The sequence below is a fragment of the Anabrus simplex genome, chromosome 4 (assembly GCF_040414725.1).
Source record: "Anabrus simplex isolate iqAnaSimp1 chromosome 4, ASM4041472v1, whole genome shotgun sequence".
NCBI classification, from domain to species: domain Eukaryota; kingdom Metazoa; phylum Arthropoda; class Insecta; order Orthoptera; family Tettigoniidae; genus Anabrus; species Anabrus simplex.
This window is the reverse complement of record NC_090268.1, coordinates 59,916,791-59,936,644: the sequence shown is the minus strand read 5'-3', so window position 1 is coordinate 59,936,644 and position 19,854 is coordinate 59,916,791. Positions and strand designations below refer to the sequence as shown.

General features: G+C 37.8%; 1 protein-coding gene across 2 annotated transcripts in view; it reads right to left on the bottom strand.

The window, feature by feature from the left end:
- Klp31E (kinesin-like protein 31E) overlaps positions 1–19,854 on the bottom strand; it is a 580,309-nt gene that overhangs the window by 290,856 nt on the left and 269,599 nt on the right. For both annotated transcript variants that reach the window (XM_067145074.2, XM_067145075.2), the window contains exon 9: positions 4,514–4,669. In XM_067145074.2, the coding sequence (XP_067001175.2) occupies positions 4,514–4,669 (156 nt within the window). The remainder of the gene's footprint in view (positions 1–4,513; positions 4,670–19,854) is intronic.

Genomic DNA, 19,854 nt, shown 5'->3' with positions numbered 1-19,854 from the left:
CTTCAGCAGGTGGCACAATTCCTACCTTCTCCGCTAGATGGGGCTTCATTCAATCCATTCCTGACCCGGTAAAATGACTGGAAACAGGCTGTGTATTTTCATTTTTCCGCAATAACCTTCAAAGGTCGATGTTGGAATTTTGTCCCGTAGGATTTCTTTTACTGCTATTAAATTTACAGACATGACGATGTATTTGAATACCTTTCAATACCACTGGACTGAGTTGAGATTAAACTCTTCCACTTCAGCACAGAAGACCAGTGCTCTACAATTTGAGCTGCTAAACCAGCAATGTAAGAATGTGTGAAGTTGGTTCATGATACCATAGGAGAAATATATTAACGAACCTCCACCAGATTAGGGTCTGGAAAGGCTTAGTAGTGAGGAAATCCTTTGAAATTTTCCTGTATAGGTTGGTATAGGAGGTAATTGTGGAGATTATTTCCTTATGTAATACAACTGGGCATCCATCCTCCATTAACATTAATTGGAGAGAGAGAGAAAGAGAGAGAGAGAAAGAAAGAGAGAGAGAGGGCGGGAGAAAGGAAGAGTTCTGATTCTTCGAAGAATTAAGATATTGGCAAAAGAGAAGGAAGGGTCTAAAATTATGTCTAAAAGTTCACTTCCACAGTTCTCAAATACATTAGATCGATTCTATTGAATAATGAGTATTAGCCAAGATTTCTAGCATTAAGTGCTACTAGTATGCCTTGATGCTCTATTTGCAAACAACTGATGAATTACCAGTATACAGTTCCATATTAAAACAGGCGAGTGTGTTTTTACATTTTAAATGACTCAAACTTTGGTAAAATGAGTTAAAATCACGCGAGGGCTTGTTGACATCAGATTTGCCTTATGTTGCAAAGTTTGGGCTGGGAAGACTTGGTAGAAAGGAGATGAGCTGCTCGACTAAGTGGTATGTGATACAAATTTTTATAATTTTGATAATTACCACCTATTCAATACAATAAAAACATAGTACAGACATATTTATTAAGATGTTTAATATGGTACATGTTTCGCTCCTTTTTCGTGAGCATCATCAACCAACTATCATTCACTAAAGGTTGTATAAGATCATGAAACAATTCTTTTGGATCAAGATTATTCCTATAAAACTAATTGACAAATCTTATAACATTTTAAAAGTCACACAACAATAAAATTATGTCTAAGTTAAAACTTTTTGTCTAAAATCTATCTACGTCTAACATTTTATTGACGAAACTCATCTGGTGAACATCTCTTAAATTGTTTAAAAAATAAAAAATAAATAAAAAATAAAAAACTTTTGAGATCTGGCTAATTGTATTGATTCATGTTGCTTAACTTGTATGATTGTCGTTAAAACTTCGTAAACTATATTGACAATTTTCTGCAGTTGATAACCTGCAGAGGATGGTTGCCTAGTTGTACTTCCTCTTAAAACAATAATCACCACCATCACCACCACCTGATAACCTGCAATAAGTGGTATGTTCCGAGCTGTCAGTGGAGAGATGGCGTGGGAGGACATCAGTAGACAAATAAGTTTGGATGGTGTCTTTAAAAGTAGGAAAGATCACAATATGAAGATAAAGTTTGAATTCAAGAGGACAAATTGGGGCAAATATTAGTTTATAGGAAGGGGAGTTAGGGATTGGAATAACTTACCAAGGAAGATGTTCAATAAATTTCTAATTTCTTTGCAATCATTTAAAAAAAAGGCTAGGAAAACAACAGACAGGGAATCTGCCACCTGGGCGACTGCCCTAAATGCAGATCAGTAGTGATTGATTGATTGATTGATTATCGCAAAGAAATTTATAATATGAAAGTACTGTGTGGGGTAGACATAGATTCAGATCACTATATTTCCAAGATTAAAATAAAATTAACGCCAAAAAAGAACAAAATATCAAAATCCAATAGGAGGAAGAAGTATGACCCTACTTATTTAATTAATAATAAACTGTATTTTGAAAGGTCTAAAACTCCTCCAAGCGACAATTTGGGGACGGTAATTGAAAACTTAAAAACCATAGCTGAAGAAATTGCTCCTGTTAAAAAACAAAAGAAACATGCTTGGTGGAATGTGGAGTGTGACATAGCGATTCAAAACAGGCACAAAGCATGGATGAATGATCAACAAAAGAGAACAGGAAAGTCCCGTGAAGAACTGAATAATGATAGAAAACGAACAGCCAAAGAAATCAGAAGGGTTAAGAGAAATTATCACAAAGAATCATTAAACGCCATAGATGAAGCATTCATACAACATAAGACGAGGAATTTTTATAAAACGTTTCGACAATACCAATCAAACTATACTCCACCAACACTTATGAGGAGAAAAACAAATGGAAAACTGGCACATAGTAACCAAGAGAATGCAGAAATTTTAGCTCAATACTTTCAAGAATTACTTAATAGCGAAGAACCAACACAATACCTAGAGTATGACCTTCACTAAAAAAATGAAACACCATTAGAAAAGGTTATACCACCAGATTACAATGAAGTGTTGAAAGCCATCCATTCACTTAAAAATTACAAAGCTTCAGGGCAGAATCAACGAACTGCAGAAATATGGAAGAATGCTAATACACAAACCATTCAGAATTTACATAAATACCTCATAGACATTTGGAATACTGAAAAAATGCCCGAAGAGTGGAATATGGCGATAATATACCCTTTACATAAAAAGGGTGGTAGATCAGATCCCAACAATTATCGGAGGATATCATTGCTGGATATCACTTACAAAATTTTTTCAAAGTTATTATACATGAGAATTCAAGAACAAATTGACAGTGAACTAGGAGAATACCAAGGAGGCTTTCGTCCAGGGAGATTATGAAGCATAGGGTTAGAAACAAAAAGTTAGTTATCACTTTTGTTGATTTTAAAAAGGTGTATGATAGTATCCATCGTGAGTCATTATTGAATATCCTAAAAGAATTTGGTTTGCATCCAAAACTTATTCGCCTTATTGGAATTACCCTTAAGAACATTAAATCTAAAGTCAGATTTAGAAATGAACTCTCAAAGCCATTTGACATTAATACTGGACTTCGGCAGGGAGATGGACTCTCACCATTATTGTTTAATTGTGTGTTGGAAAAAGTCATGCGGGAATGGAATAAGATGTGTCAACCTAACATCAAGATTGGCAGAAAAATAGGACTCAATTATCATTCACTGATGATCTTGCACTACTTACTAATGATATGGAAGAAGCTAAACTGCAAATAGAAGACTTTGATAACATAGCAAGAAAAGTTGGATTGCAAATTTCATATGAAAAAACAGAAATAATGCCAACCTTCCCTATTACAGCACCAACCATTACCTTAGCCAATACCAAACAAATTAAAATTGTGAATAAGGTTAAATATCTTGGTTAAATTGGAACACCAATGAAAAATCATCAGTAGAAAGCAGAACATTTAATTTTTTAAAAAAAGCACAACGAATTACATGGCCAACGTACAAGAAAAAAATCTCTTCAATAAATGCTAAACTTCAACATTACTGTTCCATCATTAAACCTGAAGCGACTTATGCTTGTGAAACACTATTTAAATTGAACACCAAAGCAACAACTGATACACTGCAAAAGGTTGACAGAAGGATACTCAGAACAATCATTAATAAAAAACATCAGGTGGATGGACAATGAAGATTATTGCCTAATGCAGTGGTTTATAGGGAAAGTGAATCTATAATAGATACGATGAGAAAAAGAAGAATTGCCTTTTTCTGCCATCTTTCTAGATTAAATGATAATAGGATAATAAAAACTATTTAATTACTTTTGGAAAAGTAAAACAAAAAATAATTGGTTTAAAGAAGTTCAGAATGATTTAGAAGAGCTGAATATAAAGAAAAAAAAGGATTCTCAAGAACAAACAAATAAGATTGTCATTGAAAACTGTACAACACAAACAATATGTCATATCTGATGAAGAAAGGGCAGCCAGGTCAGCCAGAATGAAGAGGTTTTGGGAAAGGAAGAAGATGATGCAAGCTAAATCTTCAGTTAATTCTTCGTTAACATAAATGTATTTGGGTTTGATTTAAGTGCTCCAAAGTGGGCGTAAACTATGTAAATAAATAAATACATAATACCTGTATTGTTAATTGAGTAGTTTTGTCAACTGTATCCTGGTATCATCATCATCATCATCATCATCATTTACGTCAGAGGCATTCTACTATATTATTTTAATCATTACCATACATAAAATTAATAATTGCAATATTGGCTTATCAAGTTTGGGGAAGGGGAGCGCCAGGAATGTTTTAGTTAAATTCAGCTCTACATGCAGCCATTAGCTCAATGGGAAAAGAAAGCTAAGTAGAAATAACCCTCTGAACATAACTTTCAGTCTCAACTGATGACTATATCTTTACAAAATCTGTTTTATAAAAGTTATTAATTACTGAATATTCCATAGGCTGTTTTACAATTAATATTCTAGGTATTTTATCTAAAAACTCAAACACAGATGGAAATTTCTCTCACCTGACATTGCAACATGTGGACTCATCGTTGATCTTCGTGTGGCAGCTTTTCGAAGTTGCTCACATACGGATTCAGCTTCGAGCAACTTTGTTCTCAGATCTTCTATTTCTTTCAAATAGGCCTGGACTATTTCTGTAATATCCGACTTTTCACCATCTATAAAAGAAACAGATAATATCATATTTAACAACAAATTAGCACAATAGCATAGGATTGGAAGAAAGAAATAAAACTGATAAATATGCATCAAGATTATCATCCTCCTCCTTTTTCCATATCTAGCTCCTTCCAGATCAAGGCATTTATGGCACTTCACCTTCATCTCTCCTCCCACCATTCCTTTTCCATCATTTTATCCTAGTCCAAGTTGCTTCTTCTTGCACTCCTCTTTACTAAATTGATACACCGTCTTCTAGGTCTCCTTCTCGCTCTCTTTTCCTCAAACTTCATCTCCCTCATATGTTTTAGTATTCTTTCCTCCTCCTCCTCCTCTTTACATGTCCAAACCATCTTAATATACTCCCATCAATTCTCAACATCATCAAGAATATAACTGAAGGGAAGTTAGAACACTATATCGATAATGACAAGTTTGGATTTCGATCAGGGAGGGGTACTAGGGAAGCAATTCTGGCATTACATTTAATTTTGGAGAGAAGACTTAAGAATAGGAAAGTATATGCAAGCTTTGTCGACTTAGAGAAAGCTTTTGATCGAGTAGACTGGGAACAACTTTTCCTTACGATGAAAAAAGCAGGAATTGATTAGAAGGATAGATGCCACATACTAAATTTATACAGAATGCAGAAAACTGATTTAGAAATCAGTGGGACAAAGAAAAATGCCAAAATCAGAAGAGGAGTTAGGCAAGGATGTCCACTGTCTCCTTATCTCTTCAATGTGTTCATCGAAGAAGCCATCACAGTCATGAAGGAGAAAGCAACGGGGATCAAAATTAATGGCAAACAAGTACACTCTATAAGATTTGCTGATGATATTGCCATACTAGCAGAAACAGGTAAAAGTATGCAGAGAATGATCAACATATTAGCAGAAACTTTAGGCAAATGGAACCTCAAAATTTATACAAGAAAAACAAAAACCATGACAATATGTAAAGACAAGAAAACGCCTGTAACACACTTCAAAATTGGCCCTGATAAAATTGAACAAGTGGAACAGTTCTGCTACCTAGGAACCCTGATCATGAGTGATAATTGGAGCATATCAGAAGTCATGAAAAGGATAGCAATGGCAGAGAGAGCCTTCCAAAATAAAAAGCATCTGCTGGCCAACAAACAGACATTCAAACTTGGAAGGCCTTTGCAAAAACCTTTGTATGGAGCGTGCTTCTGTATGGTTGCAAAAGCTGACATTAGGAATGCAAGAAAAGAACTAGAGGCAATTGAAATGTGGGTCTGGAGAAGAATGCAGAGGGTACGTTGGACTGAAATGAAGAGCAATACCGAAGTCCTTAGAGAGATAGTAGAAGAACGGAATCTGATGACAAACTGAAAAACGGAAAATAAAATTTACTGGTCACATTTTGTGGCGTGAGGAGTTCCTTTGTAACATCACTGAAGGATGAATTGCTGGAAAACTAGGAAGAGGACAACCCAGACTGTCTTGTATCAAGAACCTGCTTCTGAGGATGAAGTGCAAGACCTACGCTGAGTTGAAAAGACTGGCTCAAGATAGACATCTATGGCTGCAGCGACAAGGCTAATTAGCCTTTTGTAATATATTCAGTTACAATTTTCAGATTTATTTCTAGAACACACGATTGTAAATCATGTGGTTAAAATCAGTTGAATCAGACTGTCACTACGTCAGGAGTGGATGATGTGTACGTCATTGGGTCATGTGGCCATTCAAATAAAGCTCTCTCATTGGCTACTCCTATCTCGCCTACCCACACCCTAAGCTTTCCCCTGACTTCGAGTCAGTCATCCTGCAGCCTGAACCTGATTCATTCCGACTCCTTAGTTGATGTGGTATTTTGAAAATAACCTGTATTATTACATTATTTACCTCAAGATGTTTCATACGTAACCTGTAGAATATGATGATCAATTCTCTCTGTACCGGAAGGTACACCTTAACTCCGCTTATTCAAAATAAGCGCCTTAATGAACTCCTCTGTCGAACAATAGGTGAAACTCATACTACACGAACTTGGAACTTTAATCAGAAGGTGTCACCACTGGAATATTAAGTAATTGTGTTATTGTGAAGTTTCTTAAACTGATTGAATTTCTCCTTGTTTTGTTTTGCTATACATCAAGAAGTTAGGACATTTTTCCACAGATGTCACTACAAAAAAAAAAAAAAAAAAAAAAAAAAAAAAAAAAAAAAAAAAAAAAAAAAAAAACTATGATCAAGCACTCTGGTGCAAGGTAAAGGAAGTTGTTATTGAAAGAAATTTTGTGTTTATAGGTTTTCCCAACTTTCATTTGTTTTTTTATGTAATTCTAGGTTTGCAACACTTCTGTCTCATTCCGCCAGTTTTGAATCCGGCCAATGAAAAATTTCTGTAATTAATTTTCAGCCTATCACAGGCTTCTTGTTCGATTTTGAGTGTAACCTTTGAATTCAACCAATAAAACTGAGAGGGTGTATACGGATTAGCCCAGAATCCTCTCGAACCTTCTCTGAGTGTATATAAACTGCAGCTTTTCTGGCTACCTTGCCTATTGATTGTCTTTCTAAGTGTGTGTGTTAAGGCAAGAAGCGGGACACCTCTTACTTCAGCCGGCAGAACATCTATAAGGTAATGGCCACGTAAATTCCATCTTTCTTGCTGTCCCCGCAAATTTATCCGAGGGGAAGGTGCGAATCTTCAACTATGTAACAAACTTTTTCTAAAATGTAAATCTTATTTCGGCTAATGTAAAATTTCATAGAGTCTGTAACTGTAAATCAGGAATAGAGAGTGAGTTACCCTCTCGAGCTCCCCCTCATCTTGGTCTGAGGTGACTACGTTTACCTTTTGTTCCTGTAATATGTCAAAGTCATTTCCATGTGAACCACCTCAGTAGTTTTGGACTAGCCCCATTTTCATTGCCCGAGAGCCCTGTAGGTTTTTAATATTTCATTATCTGGGAGCGCAGTGTATGCCTCCATTTTGGTTGTATCGGGCCATTTCTTTAACATGTTCTTTTTCCACAAAGGCCCAGTAGGTTGGGTACTAGATACCCCTGTTTAAAACTATTTCCTTATGTAAATTCATGCCATGTGAGGCCAGAGAGCGTAATATTATGATGTAATGTTGCTTTAGTAGGCTGGAAGAAACAGAGCCTGTTCGCTCTTTTCAAAGTTTGTAATAGTGAAGGGTGCCTCTGGAAGGCTAGATATTGTAATTTAGGGAGCAAGTGCTCTTTGAATTAGGGGATTTCTGCCCTTGACTAAACCGTTTCTCATTTTGAATTGAAATTTTGTAAAATTGAGCTTGTAGCTCAGAAATTGTCAAAAGACAGAGCTGGATGATAGATGAAATTCTAGAACTTATGGATGAAAGGAGAAAGCACAAAAATACAGATCACATTCAATACAAAATTCTAAACAAAGCTGTACACGAAAGTGCAGGGAAGCCCGAGAATTATGGATGACAGACAGATGTAAAGAAATTGAGATCCTTCAAGAGAGGCACGACTATTTTAACTTGCATAAGAAAGTGAAAGAACTTGCTGGTTTGAAACGGAGACGATATGGTCAAATTTTGAGAGATGCCAATAATGAAATCATCTTGGGTGTGGAAGGGAAACTCAAACGATGGAAGGAATATATAGAAAATCTCTTCAAAGATGACAGAAATGATCCTCCTTCACCTGACGAGAGAATAAATGAAAATAGCCCTGAAATAACAAAAAGTGAAGTACATGCCGTAAAACTTCAAAAGAATGGTAAAGCAAATGGACCTAACGGTGTGTACGCTGAAGTTCCCAAAGTAATAACAGAACAGGAATCTACCGGCCTCAATATCTTAACATCATTATTCAATCAAATATATGTATCAGGAGAAATACCATCAGACTGGCTGAAATCAACCTTCATACTACTACCGAAGAAGCCTAACTCATCTCAGTGCGATGATTATCGTATGATAAGTTTGATGTCTCACGTGCTCAAAATATTCTTGCGAATCATTCACACTAGAGTGTACAAAAAATGTGAATCCCACATGGATCAGAATCAGGTGGGTTTCCGAAATGGCGTTGGTACATGTGAGGCACTCTTCTCGTTAAATGTGTTGTTACAGAGGTGCAGAGATATGAATGTTGATGTCTATGCCTGTTTTATAGACTATAAAAAAGCTTTTGATTGTGTCAGGCACAATAAGCTGATAGATATTCTGAGATCAACAGGTATTGACTCCGGTGACTTACGTATAATCAGTAACCTGTACTGGAATCAGTTTGCAAATGTCAAAACTGATCAAGGAACTTCAGAAACTGCTTTGATCAGGAAGGGCGTCCGCCAGGGTTGTGTACTGTCACCTCTGTTGTTTAATATTTACTCAGAGGCAATCTTTAAAGAAACATTGGAAGACTATGGTGGGATCAAAATTAACAGGAAAATCATCAACATCAGATATGCAGATGATACTGTTGTCATAGCTGATGACATGCCTGCCCTTCAGTGCATGATAAACTCCTTAGTTCAGCACAGTGAAGAGTTTGGATTATATGTTAACCCCTCAAAGATGAAACTGATGGTGTTCTCTAAGAAGACAATTCGGACAAATCTCACAATAAAAGATAAAATAGTTGAGCAAGTGTCTTCTCTCAAATATCTGGGTATCATCTTGGATGACCAATGTAACTCCAAACAGGAGATAATATCTAGAATTGAGCAGGCCAGGAAACAATTCATTACCATGGAGAAATTCTTTGTGAGGTCAGATCTCAGTCTCCAACTACGAATTTGTATGATCCGCTGCTATATATTTTCTGTTCTCCTATGTGGATGTGAAAGTTGGACTCTGGATTTAATCATAGAAAAACGTATTAATGCCTTCGAAATGTTCCTGTATCGCCGTCTCTTGCGGATATCCTGGGTAATGATGTAGATTCCCATACGGAACCTAAAATATTTGTCCTGAATGAGCGAATTTATAATACCAATATAATGGTCCGTTATTGGACATTATAAATTTTCCACCTAACTCATTCCTGGTTGCCTGCGTTTCGCCCTTGTGTGCTAAGTTAGGCTCATCAGTTGGGACTTAGCACACCACCCAAGACGCAAGGCTAGTACATACCATGGAGGCCACTACATAGGCTATTTGAAGCCACCAGCAGTGCCAATGCACTATGAGAGCTATGTCTCATTTCCAAAAATAGATGCCTGCCTGGCCATCAAATGATGTAGATGTTGATTCCCATAGGGAACCTAAAATATTTGTCCTGAATGAGCGAATTTATAATACCAATATAATGGTCCGTTATTGGACATTATAAATTTTCCAGCTAACTCATTCCTGGTTGCCTGCGTTTCACCCTTTTGTGCTAAGTCCCAACTGATGAGCCTAACTTAGCACACAAGGGCGAAACGCAGGCAACCAGAAATGAGTTAGCTGGAAAATTTATAATGTCCAATAACGGACCATTATATTGGTATTATAAATTCGCTCATTCAGGACAAATATTTTAGGTTCCCTATGGGAATCAACATCTACATCATTTGATGGCCAGGCAGGCATCTATTTTTGGAAATGAGACATAGCTCTCATAGTGCATTGGCACTGCTGGTGGCTTCAAATAGCCTATGTAGTGGCCTCCATGGTATGTACTAGCCTTGCGTCTTGGGTGGTGTGCTAAGTCCCAACTGATGAGCCTAACTTAGCACACAAGGGCGAAACGCAGGCAACCAGGAATGAGTTAGCTGGAAAATTTATAATGTCCAATAACGGACCATTATATTGGTATTATCCTGGGTAATGAAAATCTCAAATGCCGAGGTCCTTCGTCAGATGAAAATGCAAAAAGAACTACTACTCACCATAAAACAGAGGAAAACTCAATATCTAGGACATATCATGAGAGGTGAGAGGTATCAGTTATTACAGCTCATTATCGAAGGGAAGATACAGGGGAAGAGATCTGTTGGGAGAAGAAGAAATTCATGGCTGAAAGACCTTCGAAGATGGTACTGCTGTACTTCAGAAATGGCATTCCATTCTGCGCTGTCAAGATCAGAGCTAGTTACATGGATCACCAACCTCCGCTCGAAGACAGCGTCTTAAGAAGAAGAAGAAAGGGCTTGAAGCCCAAAATTGTTAAAGTTCTGAATCTTGGATTTTTCTAAGCCTCGTTTCAAGATTGGCATTGTACCTGATTTTTCATTGTGATCTCACCCATTGGAAATTTGTTAAATTTTTATTTTTTTGATATTGAAAGAAATATAACCTTTGTTAAAATGTTAATTCAATTCTTGATATTGTAGTTAGACCCATTCAAGCCCGCACCTTCTTTAACCTCTTTCTGCTCCACGCGTATCCCCGTAACACCCTCATTTAGGTTTTCCGTTCCAACCTCCTTTCTTACATCTTTGTTTCTCAATCTCTTTCCTTGTCTTTCCTATCATAGGAATTTCATTTCACTGGCTTGAATTCTACTCTTCTCCCTACTTGCCACTGTTCAAGTCTGAGCCATATAGGTCAATCATCATCATCATCATCATCATCATCATCATCATCATCCTCCATTTCCCCTTGTCCAGCTCCTGCCAGTTCGGGATGTTGATGGCACTTCACCGCTGCCTCTCCTTCCACCACTCCTCTTCAGTAATTTTATTCCAGTCTAGTCTGCATAGGTCAATAAGGGTGCATAAAACATGAAACATGTTGTACATTAACACTTCTTTGGTACTGCCTTATTCCAGAAAAGGTTTCTTACACTCTGGTAGAATTAACTGCCCTGTTGCTCCCTCTTGCCAATCTCCAGGTCCAGCCTTATATTCTGCATCAATTCACTCCCTAGGTATTTGAAAATGTCAAACCATTTCAAGGCTTTGACCAATATTTACAATGCCTTTCTCCTCTTGATATTACCATGGTCTTTCTTTTCTCTGCACCGATTTTCATACCATCCTTTTCAATTTTCTTGTTCAGTGCATTAAGTTGTTCTTGTACTTCTTTGCTGTTTGTTCCCCAAGGTACAATATCATTTACAAAAAGTAATAACTTCATCTCCCTATTCCAATAGGCTTCCTTTGTCTCCCTTACAATTTTGTCCATAACCACTAGAAACAAAAAAGGCGACAGCACACTGCCCTGTCTTAGTGCAGTTTCATTCCTATACCATTCTGTCTTTCAAACAGAGTCTGTACACTGGTGACACAGGTTTTGTACATTGCTTGCACCAGTTCAACAGTTTTTGCACCCAGTCTCTTTTTGACCATAGTTTCCCACACCTTCTCCCTGGGAACATTATCGTATGCCTTTGTTAGATCTATGAATGTCATGACCAGATCCTTTCCACACTCCCATTAAATGCCCCATGCTAAAGATAGGGTCCTCTGCAGATCTTCCACTTCTAAAGCCATACTGTTCCTTTTGCAACTCACCTCCTACCTTTCTTATCATTCTTCTCTCTAACATCCTTTCCAATACTTTTGCCACTTGTGGTAAGAGTGCGATTCTTCTATAGTTAACACACTTCTTCGTCCCTATTTTTACAGAATGGTGGTGGTATTCCCTTTCCTCAGTCTCCTGGCACACATTTCTGCTTCCATATGCACTCTAAAAATCTGTACACCAATTGTGGTCCAACAGGTTCTGTGTAAATTCTTCCCAACTTTTCTTCACTTTGTAATTTTTTTATAAATACTAATAAATAATAATATAATTAACTATAATCATTGCCCCACGCTTGGGTGCAATTTGTAACTCTACTGTTAATAATAATATAATCATAAATGATCATAAAGATAATTACACAAAAACTTAATAAAAATAATTAATTGAAATGTCCGTAGTATGGGCGCCAGAGTTCACCAGAATGAATCCCTCGAATTTAGATAGAGCATAATAATTCTCCATCTCCCAGCGCATGTACATAAAAGCTGTGTACTGGTACATCTGCTACAGGCCTTACCTAACCTTCTGAAAATGACTAAATAGGTAGGAACTACACCAAGGTTCATCAATAACTCCACTAATTCTAAAATATCCAACTATATTCTCAAAATCCGTGCATGAGCACCTCATCAACCCATCAAAATACACGTATAATACACAAACAAAATATTACTGGAAGATTCCATACTTACAAAAACAAAGAAAACAGTGGGGAAAGCGAGAACTAAGCCAACATCTGTGATTAGTCCGTTGAACAATGTACGTATATGTAGATAAGAATACTTCACAGTCTCTGTATCCACAAGTCTTGCCGATTCTCATAATTGGCACTTATATCACACAGATACTGTACTTCATAATACTGAGTTCACTAAATCTAATACTTGTTATAAAGATATATACATTGGAGCAACACGAGCTTGTCGTTCCTGAACATCAATTATGGAAAGTCAGATAGCTTTCACCAACATGTAATACCAGGCCGCCACAAGTGCTACAATACCCAATGCGTAAGCACTTCACAATTTGTCGGTCAGCCACTTTTCACAAACATAACAAGACTACGTTCCATGAACGTCTGAAGTCCAGTCCAGTATAGCGCAGCAGTGTCACTCCTGTACCGTATATCCAGTTTAACTCCCGTACAGAGTGTCTGCACTACTTCCTTCTCATACAGTGTGTGTGGTTGACTTCCGCTGTGATGTCGAAGTATATGAAGACCTCAGCTCTCACATGATAGGTCGAGATTCATCCTGGCCATCCAATCATGAGTATATCCTCTAGTCAAGACCACGCCGTGAATTTCTTCCAGTGTCACAAGGCAATCACAAGATCAACAAACTCCAGGGTATTTCACATGACTTATCGGAGATTTCCGACTACATCAACAAGCTCATGTGATTCTGGGCTATTCACATGATTCATAGAACTTCCCGACGGTAACAACAAGTACAGCTCATCAAACACTGGGATAGACACATGACTCAGCCAAATTTTCCAAGTTCAATATAGCAATGTTTTCCCAGCCGTTGTACAAAAACAAATTACTCATACCACATATGGAGACTTTCCAGCTTACAAATATTAATGACAAAATATACAAATGAAATACTGAATAATAATAATAATAATAATAATAATAATAATAATAATAATAATAATAATAATAATAATTCAAATACTGACAATAATATCTCACTTCTACATACAGTGCAAGGGTGTGATATATGTACCATCACAACTTTCCACATTAATTTCATCCGTTCCTGGTGCCCCCCCCATTTTCATTTTACAGACTGCTATTTCCACCTCTGACATGGTTATATCATCTACTGTTGATTCATCAGCTGCCGGCCCCATGGTGTAGGGGTAGCGTGTCTGCCTCTTACCCGGAGGCCTCGGATTCGATTCCCGGCCAGGTCAGGGATTTTTACCTGGACCTGAGGGCTGGTTCGAGGTCCACTCAGCCTACGTGATTAGAATTGAGGAGCTATCTGATGGTGAGATAGCGGCCCCGGTCTAGAAAGCCAAGAATAACGGCCGAGAGGATTCGTCGTGCTGACCACACAACCCCTCGCAATCTGTAGGCCTTTGGGCTGAACAGTGGTCGCTTGGTAGGCCAAGACCCTTCAAGGCTCTGTGCAATTTCTCACATTCAGCAGTTTATCAAAATACTCCTTCCATCTTCTCTTTTTTTCCTTCTGGGTGTATTGGCAACTTTCCACCTTCCTCTATCATCAGCTTTGTATAATCTCTTTCTTCCCTAGTACTTCATAAAACTATATACAGCATTCTTTTACTGCCAGCTCCATCCATTTCCATCTTTTGTGAATTCTTCCCCACTTTTCTAATTTTTTTACATTTCATTTTGTTTTCTTCTTTTTTTATCTATATTCCATTCTTGCCATGCTATTTTACATTATACGAGAAAGCAACGTCTCCCATAATCTGTGTCCATTGTATGTTGTAAGAGTGACAACAAAGAATAGGCCTACTGCTTAATTTGTACATCATCTTCATGTCTCACGGAGTGGCAACCTCACCGCAATAATAACCTACATATGATGTGGTACAGTAGAAGTCCATTATAGCAAGAATTCATAACAGCGAATAATTTACTCGCTATAGCAGATTATCGTTATATCCGATCTTACATAAAATAAACTTCATGGTCTGTATCGCACTAACAGATTCACAACTAAGTATTTCGTTGCTTATGGCAACTTATTGGTTCAAAGTGGTATATGTTTCGTAGATTATTAACATCTTCAGCCACATAACACTGTTTAGATTTAAAATTCATATATAGACAAAGTATCAATGCTTTGAGAGAAAGTGTCCTTAAATTACAGCTTCAGAAAACAAGCCATTAGCCACAGTAAAGTTCAAATTTGCTCTCCAGTTTTCTTTGATATTGCTGAATAACCCAGTAAACTTGTTTGTGCTTATTTTTCACATTCCATTCAGAAGTTAGAAATATATTCTGTGTTGAGCGATGCAGTGAAGGGTAGCATATATTTGTTGCTCATTTTGACTAGCGTGGTGCATATTTGTCTTGTGGTAGCCCCGTTATAGATACTGAAGAAATCTTGAAATTGTTTATTATCGATGACAAATCCAGGAAGTGGACAGGCATTTGCATCTTTCAACGGTGGTGCGTAAGTTGAAACTCGCACCGTCGCATTAAAGATGACGACCAAAGTAATTTCTCTCACACATGGCCGAGTTTAACAGCCGAATAATTCATGGTCAAAGAGAGTGATCTGCAATAATGCAGTGATATTTTACAGCACCCCACTGCAAATGTTTTTATATTTGATATCAGGTATTTTACACTTTTTTAATAAGCCCCAGTGGGAAAGGTTTTCATATTATCTCATCTTTTTTATGCCTTTTAATACTCTCATTGCATCTTCAGAAACAGTAGATAGCCTATATGTTTCTCTGTACCCATACATACACGACGTACAATGCACGCATTATAAGTTAAGAACTTCATTTTCCCGTATTGAACTGAGATTCACAATTAGAATTAAAGAAGGTTCAACCTATTCAATACAAAGTGTGTTGTACAAGGTGTTCACAACATGTTATTTATTATTACTAGTACCGATTTCGACGCTTAATGGCGTCATCATCAGCTAGAAATCACGAAGTGGGCAGGGTACATAGCATAAAATTGTATACATGATACATGCATTGCAAAGTACAATGATTGACAGTTTTTACATTAAGAGCTAGGTGAATAATGAGTAAAATATGATGGTATAGAGGCGTTATAGTCTAATGAGGTAGGTAGGTATTGTACAATAAAATTGGTCTGATGAATGAGAGTAAAAGTCGTGGTATAATAATAAAACGATGCGGTAAAATTGTCCACTCTTCTGTTGTTATCAATGGAGATATATAAGTCCAGGTCGAGTGTTGTGTGTGGTTGGCAAGACCATCAAATATTTGTTTAAGGCCAGTACGCCTGACGTTGAGTGGTTGAATAAGGTTGAATTTTGAGGTCGTCTCAGCTCAATATAGGTGATTAAGCTTGTTCAGCGTGCTGGTTGTGATTTGTGAGAAGGGTTGTCGTCCATGATACCCTTCTCACAACACACAACCAGGACGCTGAACAAGCTTCATCACCTATGTTGAGCTGAGACGACCTCAAAATTCAACCTTATTCAACCACTCAACGTCAGGCGTACTGGCCTTAAACAAATATTTGATGGTCTTGCCAACCACACACAACACTCGACCTGGACTTATATATCTCCATTGATAACAACAGAAGAGTGGACAATTTTACCGCATCGTTTTATTATTATACCAAGACTTTTACTCTCATTCATCAGACCAATTTTATTGTACAATACCTACCCACCTCATTAGACTATAACGCCTCTATGCGTTATATTATACCATCATGTTTTACTCATTATTCACCTAGCTCTTAATGTAAAAACTGTCAATCATTTGTACTTTGCAATGCATGTATCATGTATACAATTTTATGTTACATACCCTGCTCACTTAGTGATTTCTAGCTGATGATGACGCCATTAAGCGTCGAAACCGGTACTAGTAATAATAAATAACATGTTGTGAACACCTTGTACAACACACTTTGTATTCAACAGGTTGAACCTTCTTTAATTCTAATTGTAAATGCACGCATGTCGAAAAAAACATATCAAGTGTTTATACATTCGTGTTACATAGTTTTTATTCATGTATTCAATAATACATTTTCTCGCTTAATGCATTATCTTTCCTTGTCCCCTACAGAAACGCTTAATGAGGTTTTACTGAATAAACTCACCTCCGAAATCAGTCGTCCACTCTGCGCCGTATCTTGAGGTTTATCACAATCTTGCTTAATTTCAGTACATAGATTTAAAATTAAGCAATCATTTGCTTCAGGCTTTATTTCTAACAAGTTAACTACTGCTATCGGCCAAGTTATTTACGCATTTATTACGAAAAACATGTTCCCTTTCTTTTTGAATTGTGCTTTTATAACACCAGTCGACGAGTATTACTAATCAACTCTGATATTGCCTTCAAGTTCAAATGTCGATGAGAGAGCTTGCTAATGCACATAACGAAAAATCTAGAACAAAGATGATCAATCACATTCAATATAATCGCTGAAGTGCATAAATATTGATAATGGAAAAAATTACGCACGCTTAATCACTCGTAATAATGGATGCATCAGTGATCAAGTTCTCACTGTTACCGAAGGACAATGCACAGTTTAATACAAGGATTTTCAAGGAACAGAAAAAATCTGTCACTATAACGGAGTTCTTGGTATGAGCCGTACTCGTTATAGCGGACTTCTAAAGTACTTGAGAACTTGCCTCGGAAAAAGTTAGGGCATACCCTGATGCAAGTGATGCGCAGCTCCTTGGGCACTGGGGAATTGTGAAAATGGGTGACCCGTAACTAACATCCTGAAGGTGGGCTTAATCAACCTTACCCTGACAGGAAAGGCAGAAGTAGTGGATTGTATGGAGGAAGAGGGGTATAGAAATGATGGGGTTGAGTGAAGTTAAATGGAGAAGGGGACAGAGCAGAAGAGAATGTGGAAAGGATATACACTATACTGAAGTGGTGGCAGAGAGACAAAAAAAATTGAGGGAGCCTGATAATTCCAAAACAGCTGAAAGAGTACGTGGATATGGTAGAGTACATCAGCGACAGGATAATGAAAATTAGATTAGACTGAGAATGAGGAAAAGTGAAGGACATCATACATGTGTATGCACCACAGACAGGGAACAAAGAGCATATTGAGGAATTCCTGGACAAACAAGAAAAGGAGAGCTGATGTGGAAGTGGGAAACTTAAAAGGACAGGTGGGAAACAAAAGACAAGGCCATGGTCACTTCCTTCCCACTCCTTGCCCTTTCCCCACTCCACTGTCGCCATAGGACATGTCTGTGTCGACGCGATGTCAAGCTGTGAAAGCATCAATAGCAACAAATAATTAAATCATCCACTCATTCTTCTTAATCTTCTGAAGTTCCAAGACTACTACTGGCACCTGAGTAATAATGTGATTTGCCTTAAGTCTCGCTACTTCTACGGTTTTTGGCAGATGATATACTACTGGTTAGCCAAACACCAAGTTTTCCAGAAGCTGAACAAATTCTTACAGCAGATCTAAAAAAGCTAGATACATACTTCCAAAAGTGGTGTCTCCGTCCAAATCTCCAAAAGACTGTTGCATCTGTGTTTCATCTCAGAAATAAATTTGCCAACTTCAAGCCTACAATAACATTCAGAAATCAATCCTTACAACACTGTCCCTTCCCAAAATATTTAGGTGTCACATTAGACAGATCCCCAACTTATAAACATCATATTAACAACACAGCCGCCAAGATTAAAAGTCGGAATAATATTCTTCAAAAATTAGCCGGCACATCCTGGGGCGCAAACAACCAAGTGTTGAGATCTACTGCTCTAGCTCTTTGCTATTCAGTTGCCAAATACTGCGCTTCAACTTGGCTGAACAGTGCTCATACTGCGAAGATTGATGCTCAACTAAATCAAGCAATGCGCATTATAACTGGTTGTATTCGCTCTACAAACGTGACCTGGCTGCGTACACTCAGTAATATTCCACCGCCTTGCTTAAGAAGGTCTGAAGCTCTTCTAAAACTGTGGAAGAAGACCAGCCAGGACTCCAACCTCCCCGTTCACCAGGATATTACTCAACCTGCCCCTCCACGACTTAAGTCTAGATCTCCACCCTGGCGCACTGCACTTACACTGGAAGATTCTGGGTTCTCCATTACGAACGCCTGGTTACACCAATGGCAGCAGTCTTCTGTTCCCAATCAACATCTTGCGACTCTACCTCATGTTCAACCTCCCGGATTCCATCTACCCAGACGTCAATGGAGGACTCTAAACAGGATAAGAGTCAATCAAGGAAGATGCGGCTATACTCTTCATAAATGGGGCTGGCAGAAGTCTTCTGGGTGTGATTGTGGAGCTACCTCACAGACTATCCACCACGTAATTGCCGAGTGTCCATAGAGAGCATTTCAAGGTCCTTTGGAGGACATACACAACGCAACTGAGGAGGCCTTAAAATGGATCAATGGACTTGATTTGGAACTATAGGCTTCTGCTTGTATATATTGTGTATATATTGTATACTTATTCATATAATCTATCTGTGCACATCATACGATAAATAAATACGGTTTTTGGAGACACCCATGTGCCGTAATTTCGTTCCGCAGGAGTTCTTTTACATGCCAGTAAATCTACTGACACAAGGCCGACATATCCAAGCACCTTCAAATACCACTGGACTGAGCTAGGATCGAACCTGCCAAGTTGGGGTCAGAAGGCCAGCACCTCAATCATTTGACAAGGGGGCATTCCCTACTCGTCGCCACCGATTTCACTCAAATTTATAGAACATGCAGGGCTTGGCTAGAAATGAAAGTACCCTAAGTGGGAACTCCAGATGGCCAAGCATACAGAAAATAAAAAATAAAAATGTTGACGCAGCTCTCGCACTGTATAAGCCACTTACATTAGTGGGCACGCCGAGCAGTAGTTGGCGTAGCGGTAAGACCTCGGACTAGTAATTCTACGGTCATGGGTTTGACTCCCTGTGTTGAGAACATTCTCAATCTTTATATTATTCATTTATTTTAATTGATTTTATTTATTTATTTATATGCAAAAGGCATATAGGAAGTCATTTTTTTAATGAGCACATAATTGTAGAAAATTTGGAGTTGCG